Here is a 23,230-nt window from a genome sequence, read left to right on the forward strand (position 1 = left end):
GAGATGACAACTGAGCACGTGGAACCTGTCTTCAAAGGCAAATCGTAGGCCCAAATGGGAAGGCAATAAAGTTAGTGGCCAAAGTAGAAAAACATGAAATCTCCTGGCGCAAACATACGTTAGTAATTGATATATATAATCGTAGGCCCAAGTGGGAAGACAAGAAAGTTAGTGGCCAAAGTAGAAAAACATGAAACCTCCTGGCGCAAACACACGTTAGTAATTGATATATACAATAATATGAATTAAAAGTGTTCATTAATAGTGATCTAATATTTAGAAGTTTATGGTATTTTATAGTTTCATTTATTTTTTAATTCTATTTCAACATTTATTTATTTTTAAAATATTTTATTCATCATTAAATTTATTTATTTTTTTCTAATAATATGCGTTCGTTAACTTTTTCAAAAAATTAAAGTAACATCTATGTTTGCTTTTCAACATTGCGATATAAGTTTTATTGAAATGGATACCGTGTTGTTGTCACACCAAACCGAATTGAAACCGACGATGAATGATAATTTATTATTTTGAAGTATTTATTTTTCATGTATACAACTCTATACTAATATTTATTTTTATTGATTTTGCTTTTGATAAGCTGACACCTTATCACTATTGTAACAAATTTTTAATTATTTTTTAATTCCACTACAACATTTATTTATTTATTTTTTAAATATTTTATTCATCATTCAATTTATTTGTTTTTATAATAACATGCATTCGTTAAATTTTCAAAAAAAAAAAAATTATATATATATATATATATGAATTAAATGTCTTTTGATCTAATATTTTAAAAGTTTCTGATATTTTTATAGTTTTATTAATTCCATTTCAACATTTATTTACTTTGTATAAAACAATTTATTCATCATTCAATTTATATATATATTTTCTAATAACATGGGTTCGTTAACTTTTCAAAAATATTAGATCTCATTTATGTTTCCTTTTCAACATTGCAATATAAGCTTTATTGAAAATGAATACTGTGCAATTGTCATACCAAACCGAAACCGGCGTCAAATGGTAATTTATTATTTTGAAGTATTTATTTTCATTCATAAAACTCTGTACCAATATTTATTTTTATTGTTTTCGATAAGCTAACACTATATCACTACTGTACCAAAGTTTCATTTATTTTTTAATTCTGTTTCAACATTTATATATTTTTGTATAACATATTTTATTCATCATTCAATTTATTTATTTTTTCTAATTACATGCATTTGTTAACCTTTCAAAAACATTCAAATCGATATCTATGTTTTCTTTTCAACAATACGATATAAAGTTATATCGAAAATGGATACCATGTTGTTGCCATACAAATCGACCAGGAACTGACAATGAATGGTATATTATTATTATTATTATGAAGTATGTATTTTTTTCATTTATACAATTATGTACCGTTACTTATTTTTATTTTTTACTTTTCATAAGCTAACACCGTATCGCTACCGTACCGTATCAAACAACATTAGTACCATATAATTTTTCATTTGTACAACTCTGTCAGATTCGGTGTAAAACAAACCAATACCAATCCAGTGCTCACGGTAATGTACTGCCACAACGCGTGGTTAAATAACCTAGTTATTATTAGTTATTAGTATAAACTATTCAGTCAAACTGGGCTGAAAATGCAAGAAATAGAACTTCAGGGATGAATTCCGAACCACTCTATATAGTAATACATCCTAAACATGAACCGACGGCCTATACTTACTGGAGTCCGATCCAACGGTGAATACCGATTCAACCTCTCTATATAGAAATAGCCCGAAAATATCTCATAAACCCTCGTTATCAGCTGCAAAAGCCAAAAAACCCTCGTCGTCTAGGGTTTTATTCATCCACCGACGCTCACAAACATCAGAGCACAGAGGTACTTTCTTCACTGGTTTTCACTCCTTATTGTCAAATTAATTGAGGTTTTGGTAATATGAGTTTCTGATCTGTTTACATATTTGTTCACCGTTGTTAATTGTTTGTTTACAGTTAAAGTTGTGAGTAGAGGTTGATGTTGTTGTTGTTGATCATATTTCAGTACTTTAGTTGAATCTATATGCTCGATTATGTCGCTCTTTTTGTTTTATTTCTGTTTGTATGTGTTTTATGTATGATATTAGTTTTTAGGGTTTTGAGTTATTGATTGTTGGATTTGAGGTTTGGGTGATTCTTTTTGCTTGATTGTGTTTTTGTTTGAAGATATTATTACAAATTTAAGAAGTTATATGATGAAGATTCATGTTTTAGGGTTTTGTTGGTTATTTGATGAAATTGATTTGGATTTGTTATTTGCAATACCAAATTAAAGGATGTGATTGTATAATTAAAACTTATTAAAACTTAAAAGTGAAGATTTTTACTTTTTAAGTTGGTGGAAAATTTGAAATTAAAGGAGTGTTCCAGCTTTATCTTTTACTGCAAGTGTGTTGTTCTGTTTGCTTTCATCCTTTTTATCTTTTTATCTTTTATTGCATAATACTTTTATGTTTTCTGATCTGTTAGGTTTTATTATTGAATATATGTTTGTTTATTGATCTATTTGTTTGCTGTATATTAGGTTACAAGGTACAATCATGGCTTTCTTAAGTAGAGTTGGTAGTATGCTAAGGCAGAGTGTGAGTAAGCACATCCACATCAACCATGAAATGTCAGTGGCAAGCCCATCTATGTTTCAAATGATAAGATGCATGTCAAGTGATGCGAGCTCAAAGGTCTTTGTGGGAGGTAATCTTAAATTAATTAACAGTTGAAATTCAACTTTGAATAGCGCTTTTCATGTTAGGTTCAGAAATCTGTGTTAATAGTTGTTATGTTCATGATTTTTTGTTGCAGGATTGGCATGGGCTACAGATGATATGAGCTTGAGAGAAGCTTTTAGCGCGTATGGGGAAGTCTATGAAGGTATGGATGTTAAAATAGTGTAGAACAGGATGCATGTAGAATTTGGATTTGTTAGACCTTTACAGTTGGGCTTTTGAACATGAATTTTAATGTTTCGTAAATAAGATTAAAAAAGTTGCTTTACACCAACTATGGGATGTAAATGGGCATTCTCATGTCGGTGCATATGATTAGATTTATTTTTATGAGTTGGTGATGAGTCGAAACATCTACGGAAGTCCTTAGATACATTGGTTAATAGCATAAGTTATTTGACGTCAATGATCTGCTTTGGGCTTTTGTGCATTTGTTTTATATGTTCTATTTTAAAGTTTATGCCAACTTTTACAAGTACTTGCATACTTGTAAAGATTGATATGAATGGAAGTTGTTGCTCTTTCATCTTGCATTGTGGTTTTTTATTTCATAAACCTATGTCAGTACCACCTGGTTTAAAATTGAAGTTATGTTCTGTGATAAATTTCTCATAGCTTCTTTTGATATGCAACAGCACGAGTAATTGTGGATCGGGAAACCGGCAGGTCCCGAGGTTTTGGCTTTGTTACTTTTGCAGACACTGAGGCTGCTTCTGCTGCAATCCAAGCGATGGATCAAAGGGTATTTTTGCCATTTCTTACACTTTTCGGTTGCTTTATGTTAACCTTGTCCCATGAAAACTGCAGTGTTTGTATTGTCATGTACGATATATTTTTGAAGAATCAGTTAGCTTTGTTAAATATCCAAAATACCTTCATATTATTTGAGACATTAATAGGATGAATGTGTTAAAAGTACGTAATTCATGGACAAATTTTGCAGGAGTTGCATGGTAGATTGGTGAGAGTGAACTATGCAAATGAGAGACCACAAGGTGGTGGTGGTTTCCGGGGAGGTGGTGGCTATGGTGGAGGCGGTGGTTACGGTGGCGGTGGCGGTTATGGTGGCGGTGGCGGCTATGGTGGTGGTGGTTATGGTGGAAACGATGGTGGAAACAGTTATCGTAGTGCTAGTGGTGGTTTTGGCGGAGAAAGCCAAAGCTTTGGTGGTGGTGACAGCTTTGGTAATGATAATGCTGATCCCGGAAACACTTTCGGTGATGCTGATGGTCAAGTAGGTGGAAGCTACAGGGACCATGATGAGCCTGATGACTTTGCAAAACGGGCTTGACCCATGAACCCGAGTTTGTTTCAACTGGACTGTTATTTGCAACTTTCTATAATCAGTTATTTTCAAGTGTTCTTTTTCTGGATGTTGAATATGCAATATGTGAAACTTTTTAATCCTTACAGTCTCAAGCGGTTAAGACTTCATCCATGCTTGTGAGACCAATTAGTGTTCTTGGATTAATAGGATAAAAGGATTGATTCATGTCTTAGCATCAACATTTTGTTAAGATCTTGCTTTTCGACACAAGTTTATGTGCCTTTTATTTAGCTTTAATGTTGCAAGTCTTACTACGCCACCTATGCAACTGTTCCTGGTCTGATCAGTACTAGTTGATGTTTGTTGGGTGAACAATGAGCCAAAGCTCAGCTCGAGCTTGCTGCAGATTAGTTAATACATCTAAAGTCTAAAAAGGGCTTTAAGTTTAAACTTAAAAATACTGGAGGCTTATCGAGCCTAAACAATCTTTCTATTCAAAGCTCAAGCCCGGGCTTGATAACTAATTGAGTTTTATTCGAGGCTCGACTCATTTTGAGCTTTTTATTAGTCCGATATGAAGCAGCTCGCAAGTGGCTTTGCTCATTTGCACTTCAAGTACTACAAACTAGAAACCTTTACAAAGCAAAAACAGTTACATGGATGGAACCATTGAAGTCTCTATTACAACTTCCTTTGCATCACAATTACATAATCCATTTGAAGAACACATTGACATTATTGACACAAGTTTAACTAGGGGTGAGCATACTTAGGGTCGGACTGAAAAAAACCGAGTACCAACCCGTTAAATGACCGAACCCGAATCGAGATTTAACATGAAGTCTACTTGTTTGGTTCCTAGAATTATCCTGGATTCGGGTTCGGGTTGGTTCCAGTTCTGGTACACAAAAAAAAAAAACGACAATAACCTACTGGACCGAAACCCATTAGAGACTGGACGTGAATTGAATATTTTACAATCTTCATTCAATTCTTGGTAGCTTTTGTGCTAAACCAAAAATGGATTGAAATTGAAACAAAATTGACCACGGAACCTTGATTGTTTTGAAATGTCATCCAGATTCCGGCCTCTACTTGTGTTCAATCGATCATCAGTGATTCAGCGTACAGATTGTTGTTCTGGGTTTCCGGGAAAAAAGATATTAAAATAAAGGTTCGGTCCTGTACCCACTGGTCCGATAGGAATCGGAACCGGGTGTTGATTTAGGGTAGTTATCCGGGCAGTATTTTATAGGGTTCTCGGTTATTTGGTCGGGTCGGGTAGTGTACTTTGCTCACCCCTAAGAATAGCCTCAACAACACGAATGCACATTAGTGGATCGTCCCAACCAAGATATTGTGACATTTCAAGCTCTATAAGTTCATCCGAACAATCAATTTCAAATTTGAACACTTTATCAAGTAACCAAATGAGGGCAATAGTAGAAGTGACGACTAAAGTATTTATGGCGTATAATATTTCAACATTTTGTGGGTCGTGTTCAAATATTCAAAAGACAACTTTTTTTCCGTTTATGCTTAAATCGATTTCAAGTAAACTGTAAAATAAGAGGGTTACGTCCTTAAAGAACTTGAAAAGACTAAAATGCGCTTGCAGTATTTTTGCGTTGAAAACAAACAACCATCCACTCGATGAACCAAATGCGTTACTGTTAAGTGAACAATGAGAATCATGTATGCACTTTCAGATTTTCAAAAAGACGATATAACCAAAATATGACATAACCAGAGAGACCATCCGTATAATCTACTCTAATTCTCATTAAAGAACTTGTGACTAGTTTCGACTTGAACAGTTGCGCAAAACCTGCATATGAACGCCAGTTAGCTCCTATGCTACAAATTCTAGCTTGAGATTAAAAGAACATGCTAATTAGTTGTGGTTCATGTAAAAAAACAATACTATCATCAACACCTATATATATTGTTTACAAACAAAATTATGACTTATTTTTAGTTTCCAAAATTTTATTTCGAAAACAAAGCCCTTTGTGCATTCAAAACTGCAGGAGACCCTTGTCTTGCTTTCTCCACTATATGTTTTATCAATAATTTCTCCATCTCATCTTCATCAAAATCCACCACATCTCCGCCAGTACCGGCACCATTTTGCGGCGTTACATCATCATCAAACTTTGCAAACTCATCACAAGCCTCGTTATAAGCATCTAAAGCATCACCAGATAGATTTAAAACAACAGGCTCATCCACACGGTTTTCATCTCCCGCATCACTGCTTGAGAAATCTTTCCAAGATTTTTGATTTCGTGTTTCGATTTCTGCTTCCAATTCCCTGATTCGTTCTTCAAGTTGGGATTGAAGGACCTCATGCAACCGTAAGCTCAATTCTCGGGGAGAAACTGCATAGTTTGGTGAATGAGTTGTGATGTTGTTATCTAGCATGTCTGCCCTTAACTCACCCTGAGCTACACCTGGCTCAAAGTCCGGATCAAGCTGCAAATGACTCGTATAAATTAACAAAACCACATTGACCCAAATACTGTAACATAAAAAAAAAGTAGAGTAAAATGTCGTTTTCGTCCTTGAGGTTTGTCCAGTTTTGCGACTTTCATCCAAAGATTTGTTTTTCTGCATCTGGATCCAAAAGGTTTGAAATCTTGTCAGTTTCATCTGGCTCGTTAACTGACTTAACTCATCCATTTTTCTAAGTCAGTTGTATTTTCGTCTTTTCTGTTAACTTAAAGGGCAATTCGGTCCTTTTCACTTTTATGTACAAGCATTTAAAACCCTTGACCGAATTCGTTAGACCGAATTGCTCTTTAAGTTAACAAAAAAGACGAAAATACCCCTGACTTAACGAAGAAAAATGTTAATGTATGGAGTTAATGAGCCGGATGAAAATGACAAGATTTCAAACCTTCTGGATCCAGATGCGGAAAAACAAACCTTTGGACGAAAGTCGCAAAACTGGCAAAGACGAAAATGGCATTTAACTTAGGTATGTAAACTGGTTACCTCAACAAGATTGGAAATCTTTCTTTCTAAGGTGGATGAACTCATACTAAGTTCAAGCATCTCAAGTTCGGCTTCAAGCTCTGTTTCAATTCTACTAAAAGAATCGTCTTCCGCCTTCATAAAAACAGAATCTTCGTTATTACGCTCATGAGAAAGAGAATGAGGTGACCCATCATCGACAGATTCATCCGATCTTTGTGATTTATTATCATCAAGTGTAATCTCTTGCATGACTAATGAATCTTTCATCTCAATCTCCTCTTCAAGATCTTGAATCAGATTATCTTTTTGCTTCAATAACCGATTCAGTTTTTCAACCTCACGTTTATTTTCCATGAAAGAATACAACATGCCGAAAGAAATACCGAGACAAACAAGGAGTGTTGCATCTACGGGACTGTTTCTTTTTTCTGAATATGATTGGAGTTTCTTTTCAACGGTATGGTGTGGCGCAATATAATCCACACTTGCCCTGTTAATTACATTATTGCCATCAGTCACCAAAAACGGCCTCACGGTCTGCATAGAAGGCGAAGTCAACGAACTTGACGTATACTCCATTTCAACATGAGCCATAACACAATTTTCTAACGAGCTTAGCGGTCTAACCGCTTGTCTAACCATTCTTCTACTTCTAAAAGACATTCTACTTCTAGGAGTCAACGCTTCAACATTATCCAAAATTCCATCACTACCCTCGTAATTCCCCGAAACTACATCCTTTTCGCCATCAAACCCGTAAACCTCATTCTTTACTTCGGACTCATCGTTATTCAAACTTCTTCTCCTTATGTGGAAGGGCCATTTCTTGCCAGACGGCTGCTTCGGCGAGTGCGGTTTCTCACTACACGAACCACGAACGGGTGACTCGGATGACTCCGATGTAACTCGCTCATCCGTCTGCTGAAACTTTTTAAAATGCTGGGCTATATGACCCGCACCAGCCGCAATCGCAACCATCCATTTATCCATTTTTCTCAACCCTTCCACAAAACCAAACCAATCTAACCAATCTTCACAACCACAACACAATGTTCAACCAAACCAAAACCAAAATCAAAACAGAAACATCCTATCAAATCAAATAATCCCCAAACTGAAACCCTAATTCTGCCACTATTGGGCCTTTTGGCACCAAATCAAAGAATTAAACCCTTCAATCAATCCACACTAATACAAGATGACTCCAGGAATCAACAAAAGTCAAACTTTATTCAAAACAACAATGAATCAATATGCAGATTGACAGATTTTTCGGTTTCTTGTTGAACAACAATATTGACAATTTTGAATTTATTTTATAGAAATGGATGCTTTGAAATGCTCAATAACGATATAATAAATGAATGACGTGCATCTAACCTCGTATAAATGTGTTGGTTGGCTTAATTTATCAAAGAAGACTTGAACGAAAGCGACTTGATGAATGCGAATAACTTCATTAATGGTGGAAATTGAAAGATTTTACCACTGTAGGGTTGAAGGATCTGAGAGTGTGTGAATTTTAATGTGTAATTTGGAGATTTTTGTCAATTGCTCTGCAAGCAATTTTTCTAGGGCTTTTCATTTTCTACAGTTGTTCTCCTTCTCCATCACCACTAAAATGGGTTATTGGAAATTTGGAATATTATAAGTGCTAAATATTAATTTTGACTTTTAAATTTTTTATATGACAAAATTCAAATCAACCTTTTATGTTATGAGTTAAAATGCGAATTACTACGAGTTGTGAGAACAGTGAGAATTTTTTGATTCGGTGTGAATTAGGTTAAATTTTTTTTGCATAAACGTAGATGAAAACATTATAAACACATATGTAAAAAAAATAAAAAAATTGTCGATGCGTTAGTTTTGACTGATTCAAGTTTTTTTTTACGTTCTGATAAAAAAAATAGTTATCCACTGTAAAATTTTACACTAGCGCGTAAGAAAACTTGCATCAGTCAAAACTAACGCCTCGACAATTTTTTTTTTACTTTTTTTTTACAGATGTGTTTACAATGTTTTCATCTACGTTTGTGCAAAAAAATTTTGGCCCAACTCGCGCCGAATCAAAAAATTCTCACGATTCTTGCAACTCGTATGGGTTTTCATTTGAAGCGAATCCTATCTAAACTATTATATAGGTCTAATAACATTATTATTTTTGTAAGGGGTATTGGATTTTAATAATCTCAAGTTTCACTAATTGGCCGGTAATAATCCCAACTTCAAAAATTGCCTACAACAGTCCCAACTTGTAAGATTTTGGCCACCAATGATCCTTGTCTAACTGGGTTATAACCTTGTTGGGCTGGTGACCTGCAACTTATTCCGGCGACCCGTTTTACCCCTGAAACCACCAAACGAGACCACCACCAATCATCTCCGACCTCCTGTAATCTCCTCCGCTTCTCAAAAGTTTAAAATTTCCACCATCTACGCAACTCCGGTGACCTGCAACTTATTCCGACGACCTTCTTTACCCCTGAAACCACCAAAGGAGACCACCACTTGTCATCTCCAACCTCTAGTGACCTTCTCCGCCGCTCAAAACTTCAGAAAACTAACTGGGTTATAACCCAGTTAGACAAGGATCATTGGTGGCCAAAATCTTACAAGTTGGGACTGTTGTAGGCAATTTTTGAAGTTGAGATTATTACCGGCCAAATTGTGAAACTTGGGATTATTAAAATCCAATACCCCTTTTTGTAAAGTATAAATTGTTTGAAGAAATAAAAGAAATCGGGTTGTAAATAGTACAAATATATATGTAAAGACTACAAATATATATAAAATCAGTATAGTTTTCTTTTTTATGTAAAGTCATGTTGTTTTCCATTTCGTTAGAGTTAATTGCCAAAACCGTCCCTGAGGTTTGGGCACATCTGTCATTTTCGTCCAAAATGACAGTTTGGTATTATTTAGCCCCCCATATTTGCAACTTTTTGCCACTTTCATCCAAATCCCTAACCAAGTTACTTTATATCGTCGGTTGGGGTGTTTTTGAAATTTCTCAATTATAAGGGGGTAACTTGTGTTTATCTCACTCTTTTATAACATTCCTTATTTCCTTCTTCATAAAACCCAGTGTTTATCTTTGGGGTATTGGATTTTAATAATCCCAAGTTTCACTGGTTGGCCGATAATAATCCCAACTTCAAAAATTGCCTACAACAGTCCCAACTTGTAAGATTTTGGCCACCAATGATCCTTGTCTAACTGCGTTAGTTAAGTGTGACGTAGCAGCTGACGTGGCAGGTGAAATGTGACATGGTAGCTGACGTGGCAGGTGACGTGGCTGATCCTTGTCTAACTAGTGACGTGGCTGGTGACGTGGCAGCTGATGTGGCTGGTGACGTGGCCACCAATCACCTGTCACGTCACATTTAACTAACCCAGTTAAACAAGGATCATTGGTGGCCAATATCTTACAAGTTGGGACTGTTGTAGGCAATTTTTGAAGTTGGGATTATTATCGGCCAACCAGTAAAACTTGAGATTATTAAAATCCAATACCCCTTTATCTTTCTATAAAACCCAGCAACCATCATCATCAAATTTACAAAAAAAAATGAAAAAATAAACATCCGACTCAGATTTGTAATCATCATCGTCGTCTTGCAAAATAAAGAGGCCCAGATGCAGCCACGGCTGCAACCGATCATCGCCACAAATTTATATATACGCAGAAACAACATCCAAACCCGATCATCATCCAGTCTTTTATGACATTCCTTCATAAAAACCCATTTACATTTACAGACATAAAAAAGCCCCAAAAATTTATATATACGCAGATTTATACTTGTGCTTTAAAAGCCCCAAAAATACAACCGACGACACCGAAAGCTGGTGGTAGGCTTCCAAAAACCCACAGAACTTCGATTTCACCCACTATGGCGACTTCACCCACAGAACTTTGATTTCACCCACAGAACTTCGATATTCTGGCCGCCACCGCTCAATCGCCACCACAAGCTTTCGGCCGCCGCTCAATCGCTTCCACCACCACCAGTTCTGACTCGAGTGTGACTCCATAGCCGCCGGATTCCAGATCGGCTCTTGTATAATTGGCCTTGAGTTCGAGGATTGACGAGGGACCTAGGCCGGTGATTGCACCTGGTGTTGCCGGAATACTCATGGTGTAGGTGGGAGACCTCCTAAGTTACCAAAATTAAACCCTAGTTTGTTGATCTAGTCAGGGTGGTACCGTGGGGGTGGGGGTGGTGGCGGTGGCGGTGTAGTGGGGGCGGTGGAGGTGCGGTGGTGGGGATGGTGGTGGTAGTGGTAGTGGTGTGGTGGCGGTAGTGGTGCAGTGGGGGTGGGGGAGGTGAATGATCTGTGAACAACGGAATACTCGTATATAAGGTATGTATGCATTGGCCACTTTACAATTTACCCCCTTATTAGTTTCAAATTTCAAAAATACCCTAAAGTGGGTAAAAAGTAACCTGGTTAGGCATTTGGGTAACTTGGTTAGGGGTTTGGATGAAAATGGCAAAAAGTTGCAAACGTGGAGGGCTAAATAATACCAAACTGTCATTTTGGACGAAAATGGCAAATGTGCCCAAACCTCAGAGACGATTTTGGCAATTAACTCATCTCGTTATTTTAAGTTTTTAACAATATAATATTTTATAAAATTTTGAATATATTTTTGCAATGTACTTATATTTTTCTACATTTCAAAAAACATACAACTCAAAATATATTTCCTCATCACCAATATGGTCACCGCCACTAAAGGTGTCATATTCTACTTTATTTAACGATCTTATAGATCACTATGAGTGTCATATTAAAACCTATATAAAGAAGCAAGTACTTTGTGCATATGTTGGTTGTAACTTGTGCTTTGAGAGTGTTTCAAAAAAAAAAAAAACTTGATGGTGTACATCCACATATTTGTTACATACCTTCTCTCCCTTTCAGTCCAAAACCACTGCCACTCATCTCATCCGGTTTGAAGATCAGTACCAACCACCGCCGACGAAGGCAGTCCTAAAACGTTTAAACCCTAAAATCAAACCTCTCGAAATACGGTGAGCAAAGAAGTTGTCAAGGTTTATGTTAAACCTAAGAAAAGGCCATACCCCTGTTTCTTCGTGTCTTTCTCAGGTATGTTTTTTTATCAGAGTTTTTGGTTTTCTGGTGGTTTTGCTTGCTTCATTTATGGCAGTGGCTTTTGTTTCGCCGCCGGTTGTGGGTATTGCTGCCTTGATTATGTTGGCTTGATGATGGTGGTTGATCTTTATGTAAACCTTACCCTTTTTGTATGATCTGTGATGTTGACACTTGAGTTGCGATTAAGGGATGTAGGAAGCCGTTGCCGGAGACCTATGGCGGTTACGACGAACGACGTGATCAAGCCGTCTCCGGCGTCTGTTCTGTGACGTGCGTCTCCGATTGTGTCCAAGGCGATGTTTAAGTATCTATTGGTTTTGTTTCATCTTTAGTTTATTGCTATTAATCTGAATATATACGTGTGATTGATGAATGGATGCTACTTAATCGATTACCTTTTGTATAGGTAAATATGATGGGCTATGGTCAACCAGTTTCATTCATTGCGCTCTAATTTGAAATCAATGAAACTCCCTGAACCATAAGAAACCCTTTTGCTTAACTCCTCTAAATATGATATTGAATTATGTTATTTGAATATTACATTACGTATGATGTAAATACATAATGACTTGGCGAAACTTACTTGGGTTGTAATTCAATGTAAGCCAGATGTGTCTTTGCTGATGAAACTGATATTTGCAGTCAGAGGATGAGGTGTGGACCCGTTGGGGGCTATGATCTATGATGAAACTGGTGACGCAAATTATGACTTGGTTTACTTATGTTCCGTGCTCTACCTGTGAACAATGTGGCAAGCATCAGGTACATCTTTTTTTTTAGTGTGATGTAAATTTAACGCTTATTAATAATTAGGCATGTGATGACTTTATTTTTCGTTTTTTGTCTTGTGATTTCCATTCGTTATAACATTTTAAAGGCAAGTATATATGTCTATGAAATTTTAGCATATGAATATCATTGTCATCTTCTCTAAAAGGTTTATTTGGAAAATTTACCACAAAAATGTTTATGTTCTTGCAAGATCATCTGTACTTGATCATTAAACAGTTTGGTTTTATATTTCCATTTTTTAGTTGTCAACAAAATAGATGCTGTACTTACCGAAGAGTAGATTGATAAATAGAATGCATATTTAGTGGGAGTATTAATCTATATTAGATCAGAATGCACATGTGAAATATGGGCTTCTATGCGTTACATTTATGTATAGACATTTGCGTAGGTGTTTTTCTTTATTGGATGTTTTAAATTATTGTCAAATGGGAGTGTCATTGCTGATCATTCTCATAAAAATGGAAATGCCCATGGTCATGTTCATGTTCATGTTCATGTTCATGGTCATGGTCTCAAGGTCAACGCTTGAGACATTTTTTAAACAGTTTGCTAAATGGATAGGTTGGTCCAGGATTCCCTTTAATTTTGATATAGATAGTTTCAATTTTTTTTAACTAGACCCGTTAAATTCAAAACATTTACGAAGTTTGTCATCTTGGTTACATTTTCTATACGTTTTTTTTAATTGTAGCAGGTAGTTTTACATTTATGGTTGAATGGATAATAGACCGATATGAGGCAAACGGGTCAGTCGCGTAACGGGTAAAAAGACAAACTTTTATACGGGTATTAGTTGTGCAAAGAGTGATCAGTTTCAGCCTTCGGGTTTATAGAGATTGAGATGAGAGAATATCACAGACTTTGATTAATCAGATATCACATGAGAAAGAAAATGATACATAAGTGTTTTTACGCTGATAAAGAAGGTTGCAGAAAAGGGTATAGCTTTGTTTTGTACATCTTGGATGTATAGGTTAGGCGATGTAACTATGGAACATTGGTGTAACAAATGCATGGGTTTATTTGGTATGACACATATGAATAGCTCACCGCCGTATTGCGGCGGGTAATAAATCCTAGTTCTAATTAACTTAGCAAATTTACAAATCAAACATGATTGGTAATAATTTTTATTTCAATTATACTATATTCTATTTTTTTACATATTTCCTTTCTTTAAATAGAACTTCTATGAACCAAACGTCATTGTGTATTATATTTAATTATATGGAGCTCATAAAAATATTGTGTATAGTATATCTTGCCGTAATTCGTAAGGTAACAAAAACAATCAAACAACCTGAAGCTGAACAAATTATGATGATCCAAAATGCATTCGGACAAAAAGAAAAATGCACATGGCTTTGATTGTAGTATGCAACCCATTGTTATCATCAACCCCAACCACCACTGGTCCACCACCAAATCTCAACAAAACTTTACCTAATCACCACCAAAGTTACAGAAAAACTAACAAAAAAGTAACAATCAACACTCTTTTCTAGTTTTCTATTGATCACTTTGGAAAGTGTTAAGATATTTTAGTGTAATTGGGATTGACTTGGTGATTAAAGCGAATAATGATACACATCAAGCAAGTTAAGAGGTGCGGGAGTGCACGCTTGTTTGGGTTATTATAATTCCAAGTATACGGGCGGAGCCCGTACTCTACGGGGGCTCCAAGGGGCCGGGAGCAGGGTCCAAGGGGCGACAACCCCTGGTGGGGTCCAAGGGGCAGAGCCAGCTTGGAAAAATTTTATTTTAATTGAATTGCTTTATGGAAAATGCCTTAGAAAATAAAATTTATGAAAATTCGTCCTAAATTTTCAGACAAAAAATTAAGGCAATTTTTAATGCAATTTGATTAAATTCGAACATAACTGCCAAAGGCAGTTATCTGCAAAAACACCCCCAAATTCCCATACAGTTTTCTGATCACTCTTCTTCCTGGTTCACAAATTCGCAGACAAAAACAACATACCCTGGTTCTATTCTCGAAAATCAGAGTTGTATCCGATTGAATTATTCGGGTGAACCACCGAAATAATTTGATCTGAGAGTGACATCACGCCTCTCTGATTATCCGGCAATCTGAAATTCCCCAACAGAAATGGTGCTACTAATGTATGTTCTTTTTTTCGTCAACGAGAGGCTAGCACACTTGGTAAAGACTTTTGCCTTTTAGAGGTAAGATTACAGGTTCAAACCTAAATATGGGTGTGGCGAATATTTTGGATTATTTGGTGTAAATTAGAGTAAAGTAACATTTGTCATTCAAAAATCTTGCCAATGTAGGGCTAGCTCAATTGATAGGGGCTCTTACCTCTTAGTAGGAGATATTGGGTTCAATCCTAAGTAAGATGATAATTTGGTGCAATTTAGCAGTGATTAAGGGTTGTATCATTTGCCATTCAAAAAAAATGTACCTCCGTTTTTACTAGTTATATCCCCCTCCTCCCATATACTTACAGGTGGGGCTCACCACTGTTTTTCTCAAAAGGGGTATAACTAGTAAAAGTGAGGTACATTTAGATCAAGACTTTGGAAAAACAAATGTTCAAAAAATATACTATTCTAATATTGAATACCATGGTCCAAGGCTGGCAACTTTAAACACGAACACAATTACACGATACGAACCTGCACAGCCTTAACAGGTTTCGTGTACTAAACTGGAAGACACGAGAGAACCTATTAATTTTCTTGTTAAACAGGTTATAGACATATTTACATCTTAAGTACCCGTTAATACATGTTTACATCTTAAGTACCCGTTAATACGTATTCCAAACCCATGTACAAATGCATAGCGATTGTAGAAATCATATGCGTCACCAAGAGTATCAAAAACCTGCCCGATCACATCATCATCTACTTCTTTCTCAAACTCAAAATCCATGTCAAAGTCTTTTATATTCTCTACTTCGACATCAGAATTGCTATGTACAACTAAATACCCATTTGCATCAATATCATCGATCAAATTCGTTTCTAAAGCTTCCTCCTCTCGTTGAACTCTTGAATCCATAAGCTTAGCTTCTGAAAGTTCTGCATCAACAAAAGTACAAATATGTCGAAACCGATAAATTGATGAACGACCTGGGAAAAAAAGCATTCTAAAAAACATGTAGGATCATGATATTTAAGGTAAATTTAGTTGAAACATGGAGATTTATTGCATAATACATAATCGATTAGCAAATCATCACCAGTACTAAATCCATTCCAAGGAACTTTCAAATAAAAAACATGGAGATTAATTAATTGAATACATAATCGATTAGCAAATACTTGATCGATTAATTGAGAGTGGAGATCGTATGACGAGAAGGAGTTGATCAATTAATTGAGAGTGGAAACCTGATGAAACAATGGTTAACCGGGCAGGGTTAACTCACTGGTCTCGTCAAGAAGGGTTAATCCCTTCCTCTCGAGGATCGCTGGCTAGATCACCGGTGGGTTGATCTCCTGCACAAGGAAACAAACCGTGACTCGTAACAAGGAGGATGGGGTGGGGGTTGCTCCTTGTTACCACTCTCCGGCGTGAGAATCAGTAATCTGCTTGGGAAGCAAAGTGTGATAGTAGTAGTAGTGAGAGAGTTGTGAAGAGATACCTCAAACCTGGTTTGGGGTTGGTATTTATAGCCGAGGAGTGAAGGAGGAGGATGATGGACAGACTGACGACGTGCTGCACCTTTGCAGGTGTGTCAGACTTGTCGGGTGTGGAGGTTACGCCACGTCAGTCTGTTACTTACGTAGCCCTGACAGATGACTGTCATTGGTGCTACTTGCACTGTGGTGTCAGTCCCACTTGTTGGGCGTATAGGATGCGGTGCGAGCCGCATCGCTGCCTGCGGTAACATCTGATGTTACCGCGTCCCTTGCTTGTGATCAAGAAATACGCGAGATGTGGTGCTAGCCGCATCGTCGCCTGTGGTGACTGTTGCTGTTGTCCAGCTTCCTTGTATTGATAGAAGTGTTCACTGGACGCGGTGCCAGGCCGCATCGCTGTGAATACTTCCGTTTTCATACACCGGATGTGATGCTATGCCGCATCACTCTACCGCTCTCATATCCCAGGTAAGTCCTCCTCTATCAATGGGCAGTTTGGATTCAACCCTTGTGTCTGTGCGTTCCCGCATGGACATAGGTGGGTTGTTAGCTAGTGGGGGTTTTGAAAAGGGTAATGGTCACTCGCGGTCATGCTGACGCGAGATCTGGGACCATATCCCTTCAAGTCCCCCAGTCTAGTGTTGCTGCCATATGCAAGTTGCATGTGGGAGGAGTACTGGACTATGGTGTCTAGAAGGTAGTTTGGAGTCTGGAGGAGATTCTAGACCATGTAGATGGTCTTTGCGCTTCGTAAATCAAGCTGGAGATCTGGAAGAGTCATGCGAAGCCTCTTCCGTATCGGTGAAAAAACTTCGTCTGATGCGAAATTCTCAGCCTCAAGGTTTGATCCGGTAGTGTGGTCTACCGTTTCTGACGTCTTCCGGGTTGGGTGCCACCTGTTGGTGTGTCGAACCAACCTCTGAGATCGAGCTGGAAGTGTCCACAAACTTCGATCCAACCTCTGAGATGGTGGTTGAAGTTGTCCTACACAAACTTCGAACCAACCTCTGAGGTGGTGAATGAAGAAGAGAGTGGTCGTCAGCAGTAATTGGACATGAAATGATGATCCCTTTTGTGGGGTTTTCATGTTCTTCTGATTAGCTCTCAAGTAACCGCACGTCCTTTGCGGTTACCTCGTTGCTGGACATTGTTGGCCACGAATGTGGGAACAATGTTGGGTATTTGCGTCATTGTTGGCCATGTTTGGTCGAACAATGTGAATCTGGATAATGGTGAAATAAACATGGTCATAGGCATGGTAATGCCCACCATTGTTTATTCTATCCGTCGTACAAGTAGGGTAACAAAGTCATAAGCAGACTTGTTACCGCTGTTCGGCCGCTTGTTGTTCGACGAGATCTCGTATGAGCACTAGGGATCTCGTCTGCACCTCTTCCTTAGCCACCTTCCTTCACGCTCCAATACCGAGGAGTTTTCCTTGAAGTAGCTTCGTTCATCTATGTGATGACTTAGTTGTGGCTCTTCCGTAGCAACCGTTTGCGGAAGCTATGGTTGTGTCCGCAGTGACTCATGAGTGTCTGCAGTTTTGTCACCCCATACTCGCTTGAAGCGGGTGTGTTGCTCGGATGTGGCTCTTGAAGGATCAGGAGTCAGGGTTGCTGATGTGCGTGTACGTATATTCCCTTCCTTCTTCTCGTTGAAGAAGTTGTTTATGCACCCTCTGTGGTTGTGAACCGGACAGGAGGGATTTGAAGCTTGAAGAGAATGAAGGTAATGCGGTTTACCTGTTTCTGAGATGCGGTTCAGTCCAAAGAACAACGCTGGTTCTGAGTATCTGACACACCTGAACGGGCTCGTGTGTGTCATCTCCGCATATTCCACGTGTGCTCGTGGGTAGCGCGGATAGGTATTATACCCCCTTATAGTGTAGAGATATATATTTTTTTGCCTATTTTTAGGGGTATGTAAAAAAACGACATGCAGTATGGGTTATGGTGCGGTATACCAGAAAAAACCGCATGCCGCTTATAATTTGGATAATGTAGTCGCTTTTTGTTGCATACGTGGCTGATCACACGTGTGAGTTGGTGGAAGTTGGTGAGATCTTTCAGGCATGTGCTGAAATGAAAGGACATTTGCACTGCCCGAGGCATTAAATGCACTGTAGCAAGGAGTGTAAACGTCTCTCTTGTCAGGCGCGTGGGCAGCCACGCGCGCGTGATAACCGTCAGCGGAACTGTTGATGTACACGTGTTGCCGCATAATTGGTCCTTTTCGAACGTGATGATTCGTTTTCTCCCTCCCATTAATTGCGATGAGTATATAAGGGGAAACCGTTCGTGGTTTCCCCTCACTTGCTCGAAATTTCAAAAATTTTTCCGGTGAGAGAAACATTTCCTTTGTCTTCTCCGAAGAGATTTCCTGAACTTCCGGTGAGGTTATTTTGAGTTTTTAGTGTTCATCTTCTATATTTCTGATGGCTGAACCATCGAATCCACACAATGTGGAGGGTGAGAACCCTGAACAGCCGGTAGTGGCGGCTGATGAAGACGAAGATGATGATGGTGATGCTCTTGGTGGTGGGTTACCGGTGTTGAAATGGTCGAGGGGTGGTTTTCAGAACTTAATGACCACCGTATAAATGGCTGATGATTGGAAAGCCACTTACCCACAAGAGGGGGACACCGGTGTCGATGCTCCGGCCGGTTATATTACCTTGTGGGCAGATTTTTTCACCGAAGGCAACCTTCGGTTGCCGGTGACGGTGTTTGTTGCGGAGGTGTTGGAGTACTACCATCTCCATATCTCCCAACTTAGTCCATTTGGGATGTTCCGAATCAGGAACTTTGAGTATACCTTTCGTGCCCATGGCTTGGCCATCACTGTTGAGAATTTCCGGCGGTTTTACCAGTTGACGGTGAACACCGGTTTTTTTTCTTTTACTCAACGTCATGGGAGTTTAAAGTTGATGACACCTCCCAAGGGTGTGACCCATTGGAAGATGAAATTCTTCTACGTTAAAGCCTGCGCGGTATACGCCAATATGACTTTCCGGGATGTCAATATTGGTGTCACTGATGTGGATATTCCTGTTGCCACCGCGAAGACTGTGGACTGGTTCTCTAGGCTGCGGCCTATTGAACTCAAGAAGTTAGACAACAACCAGTTGTGGGTGTTGCGGATGATGCTTACTAGGCCGGACAGGAAGGCAAGGCCCGTTCTGCGGGAAAAGAGTGGTGGTAAGCCTGTTATTCTTTATTGTTTTCCTTGCTTCATTATCCTTGTAGTAATATGCATGTGTTGTATCAGAGACTGCGGTTGGTCTGTGGAGGATGTTTGAGCCCGATTTTGAGGGCAAAGTTGAGCTGATTCCGGTTGACGTACGGGAAGGTTTTAATCTAGAAATTGTTGGCAACTTCCGCGTACCCAGACGGGATGTGTTGAAGGTACCTGTGCCAGAAGGCGAAAAATGTATTTTCTAAGTTGTACTTGTTTTCCAAGTTCACCCTTGTAATTTGTTTGCTTGATTTCTCCAATGCAGCTATCCTTGCGGATTTAGGGAAGTTTGAAAAGCGCATCCCCAAGAAGCATGTGGAGAGGAAGCAGGTGAAGAAAACCACGCGGGGTCGTGGTAAGGAGAAGACTGAGGGCTCAGTTGCCCCCCCTCCGGTGTCTCAGGCCGCAGGTACCTATCGATCTTGTTATCACAGATATACCGATTACGTGGTAGTATCTGATACCCTTGAGGGTTTGGGTGTTCTAGGTAGTGGTGCGGCTGCGGGTGGAACCGCTGCGGGCCCCCCCGTTGTTGGTAAGAAGAGAGAAATAGAGCAAAAGGCTGCTGGTGGTGGTGAATTGAAGCGTCGGAAGCTGCAGTCTAAAAGGGCAGCTCCGGCGCAAAAGAAACCTGCGGTTACTGCTGGTGAGTATAACTTTTTTCAGTGTTTTGCACAACTTGTTGATTAATAGTTATTGCTTTCTTTGCATTGCAGAACCACAAGATGCAGGATTTTCTTTCTTTGATGCTCCTTTGTCTCCCTCGCATACCGCAGCTGTGGATGCGGGGGTGCCAAAGGAGCCTGCGGCACCTTTTGTTGAGGTGATTCATGATCCCACCGTGCAGGTGGAGAAGTCGGTGGAGAAGACTGCTTCCCAGATTTTTGATACTGTGGATTCCTCCAACAACCTGATCAGCCCAACTGATGGCGATGGGTTGGACTTGAGGTTTTCGGATGCTGGGAAGCAGAAGTCGGATGCTGAGCCGCAGAAATCTCCAACTGCGGAGAAGGTTTCTGGTTCTGCATCCGGGGGTGCGGGTTATGAAGGACCTCCAATTCAGCCTGGAGAGTCTGAGCTGGAGTACTATTACCGCACGTACACCCCGGAGCGGAGTACGAGTTATCATCGACCCCCCTGGACTGTTAGGGGGATGATATTTCCAATAATCCTTCTTCATGCAAGGAAATTTTGGGTGGTCTGGGCACCCCGTTTGAAGTTGATCGCGCTCGTGCCGCATCCTCTGAACTTCGCATCAACCAACTCTCCACCATGCTTGTGGGGAGTTCCATAGTGGCAAATGCTATGGAAGACTATAAGTTGTTGAGCCGGAGGGAGGAAGAAGCTGCGCGGATGCGGGCGGAGGCTGAGAAGTTGGTTAGGGCTACTCGCGCAGGTGCGGAGCAGCTTGAAAAAGACAAGGCTGCTTTTGAGAAGCATAAGCAGACTGAGGAATGGGCTGCGACTGCCGAGCTTAAACAGGTGCGTACTCTTGCCAAGTTACTTTCTGAGGAGCGTAAGAGTTGGAAAGAAACCCTTTCTGCTGAGCGCAAGACATGGAAAGAATCTTGGGCTAAACAGAATGAAAATCTGTTTCGTGCTCGTCAGGAGTTGGCCAATCTGAAGGCCGCAAATGCTGCTTTGGCCAAGGAGAAGGCTGCGGCTGAGGTAGTTGCAGGCAGGGCTAAGGAAGATGAGGCCCGGACCGCGAAGGCTCTTGAAGAGGCCAAGAAAGCGGGGGCTCGTGTTGCTAATGCCCTTGATGAGGCGAATGCTGACCGCACTCGCCTAAACCAAACTGTTGTGAGCCTCCAGGTATAAGTTGCTTTTTCTGTGTTTATTTTTCCTTCTGCCTTTTGAGAATGTTTACTGATGTCGTGTAAACTGTTTCTTGCTTTTGAAAGGCTGAGGTTCAGACCCGGGAGGTCGCGGTTAAAGACCTTACAGCCCGCGTGACTTTAGCGGAAGAGCGGGCTAATGCGGCCGTTGAGGCCAGAGATGCTCTGACTTCTTTGTTCCACCAACTGGAGGCTGACCGTGAGTGGATGCGGAGTCATGGCATTGCACATGTAAGTATTTCGTGACTTTGTATCAAAAGTTGACCACATGATGACCTTATTATTCTTTTGTTGCAGATTGTTCAGGCCATCATGGATGCTCCTGAAACCGCAACTGGCATAGATTTGATCAAGCAGCGTGCTCGTGACGCTGGTTTCAAAGCTGGTTATAGTCGCTGTGTCGGTCATATAAACATCATGTCGAATGGCGGCTATACTGACCAACGGTCCGGGTTCCGTGACGTGGACACCGAAGCGCTTCTTGATGCGGCCGTTGCCTCCTTTTATGATATGTCTCTCTCTTGTGTGGAGAAACTGGACGAATGTTTAGAGGCCGCGGATTATGTGGACCGGTTGCGGATGCTATATGCCGATGCGGAAGAGGAGAATCCTGCTGGTGGCGGCCACGATGGCGCGGGTACCAGTGGTTCAAAATAGGGTTTAGGTTGGCCTGTGTGCCCCTTTTTTGTTTTCCTCTTGTATATGTTGGAAACTTTATGTAAATCCATTATGCACCGCGTGGGTGCCTGAATTTTTTGAATATAAAGTTTGTTGTTCAATTTGTACAAGTGTTTTTACTTTTTGCATGATTGAACGTGTGTATGCGGGACTCAACCCATTGTGAATGGGGTTGAGTATACTCCATACCGTTGTCGTATGAGTATGCGTCAATTCCACTGGTTACCTTATTAGGGTTTAGGAATTGTGTAAGTTTAGTAAAAACTTGTATGGAGCTCTACCCATTGGGAATGGGGTTGAGTATACTCCATACCGTTGTCGTATGAGTATGCGTCAATTCCATTGTTTACCTTATTAGGGTTTAGGAATTGTGTAAGTTTTGTAAAAACTAGTCTATCCAGCTGGATAGACACTTAATATTCTGCCTTTTGCAGGCTTATTACAATATTTGTGTGTGGTTAGCACTTTGCGTGGGTATCGCGAATGAAGATTTTGCCAATCTGTTTTTGCGGATACCGCAAAGTGGAACACACATTTGTAATAGTAGTAACAAACAATATTGCATTGAATTGCTCGTTTATTTATTTGCAAATGGCCTGCGGCCCGATAGGTTACATGAAAATGTAAAAACATGGCTTACATGTAACAGCGTCTAAGCTGTTGTGCATTCCATGTACGTGCGATAAGTTCGCCTTCTAATGTTTGTAATTTATACGCCCCTTTGCCCAAGACCTCATTTATGAGGTAGGGTCCTTCCCACTTTGGGGCAAGTTTCCCTGGGCGTTCAGCATTAGATGCCTCGTTGTCGCGGAGTACGTAGTCTCCTGGGTTGAAAGTACAAACGCGGACACGCGAGTTGTAGTACTTTTCCAGTTTGGATTTGTACTTAGCCTCGTTGATGGCAGCGTTTTCAC

At 39.6% G+C, this 23,230-nt stretch overlaps 4 protein-coding genes and 1 long non-coding RNA gene across 6 annotated transcripts; 4 read left to right on the top strand and 1 right to left on the bottom strand.

The window, feature by feature from the left end:
• Window positions 1–1,747: 1,747 nt before the first annotated feature.
• LOC110915083 (glycine-rich RNA-binding protein 2, mitochondrial) lies at window positions 1,748–4,317 on the top strand. The gene is made up of 5 exons (XM_022159704.2): window positions 1,748–1,903; window positions 2,585–2,751; window positions 2,860–2,928; window positions 3,419–3,525; window positions 3,727–4,317. The coding sequence occupies exons 2-5, from the start codon at window positions 2,601–2,603 to the stop codon at window positions 4,072–4,074; spliced, it is 675 nt and encodes a 224-aa protein (XP_022015396.1). The 5' UTR covers window positions 1,748–1,903; window positions 2,585–2,600; the 3' UTR covers window positions 4,075–4,317.
• A 1,588-nt stretch (window positions 4,318–5,905) lies between these two features.
• On the bottom strand, window positions 5,906–8,658 carry LOC110915743. 2 transcript variants are annotated; one of them, XM_022160493.2, is made up of 3 exons: window positions 8,410–8,658; window positions 7,048–8,060; window positions 5,906–6,525 (listed from the first exon to the last, which is right to left on the bottom strand). In XM_022160493.2, the coding sequence occupies exons 2-3, from the start codon at window positions 8,017–8,019 to the stop codon at window positions 6,040–6,042; spliced, it is 1,458 nt and encodes a 485-aa protein (XP_022016185.1). In that variant the 5' UTR covers window positions 8,020–8,060; window positions 8,410–8,658; the 3' UTR covers window positions 5,906–6,039. The 2 variants fall into 2 exon arrangements, with proteins under 2 accessions (XP_022016185.1, XP_022016184.1); XM_022160492.2 differs by having other exon boundaries at window positions 7,048–8,658.
• A 3,184-nt stretch (window positions 8,659–11,842) lies between these two features.
• On the top strand, window positions 11,843–14,041 carry LOC110916953. Its single transcript, XR_004884796.1, has 2 exons — window positions 11,843–12,918; window positions 13,646–14,041. It is a non-coding gene; the product is annotated as an uncharacterized LOC110916953 (long non-coding RNA).
• A 4,624-nt stretch (window positions 14,042–18,665) lies between these two features.
• On the top strand, window positions 18,666–20,200 carry LOC118488448. Its single transcript, XM_035986052.1, has 2 exons — window positions 18,666–19,970; window positions 20,066–20,200. The coding sequence occupies exon 1, from the start codon at window positions 19,166–19,168 to the stop codon at window positions 19,862–19,864; it is 699 nt and encodes a 232-aa protein (XP_035841945.1). The 5' UTR covers window positions 18,666–19,165; the 3' UTR covers window positions 19,865–19,970; window positions 20,066–20,200.
• A 71-nt stretch (window positions 20,201–20,271) lies between these two features.
• LOC118488449 (translation initiation factor IF-2-like) lies at window positions 20,272–22,338 on the top strand. Its single transcript, XM_035986053.1, has 3 exons — window positions 20,272–21,615; window positions 21,705–21,869; window positions 21,936–22,338. Exons 1-3 carry the CDS (start codon window positions 21,073–21,075, stop codon window positions 22,293–22,295), a joined length of 1,068 nt encoding a protein of 355 aa, XP_035841946.1. The 5' UTR covers window positions 20,272–21,072; the 3' UTR covers window positions 22,296–22,338.
• Window positions 22,339–23,230: the final 892 nt, after the last annotated feature.

Source organism: Helianthus annuus, chromosome 16, assembly GCF_002127325.2.
Source record: "Helianthus annuus cultivar XRQ/B chromosome 16, HanXRQr2.0-SUNRISE, whole genome shotgun sequence".
Taxonomy (NCBI): Eukaryota; Viridiplantae; Streptophyta; class Magnoliopsida; order Asterales; family Asteraceae; genus Helianthus; species Helianthus annuus.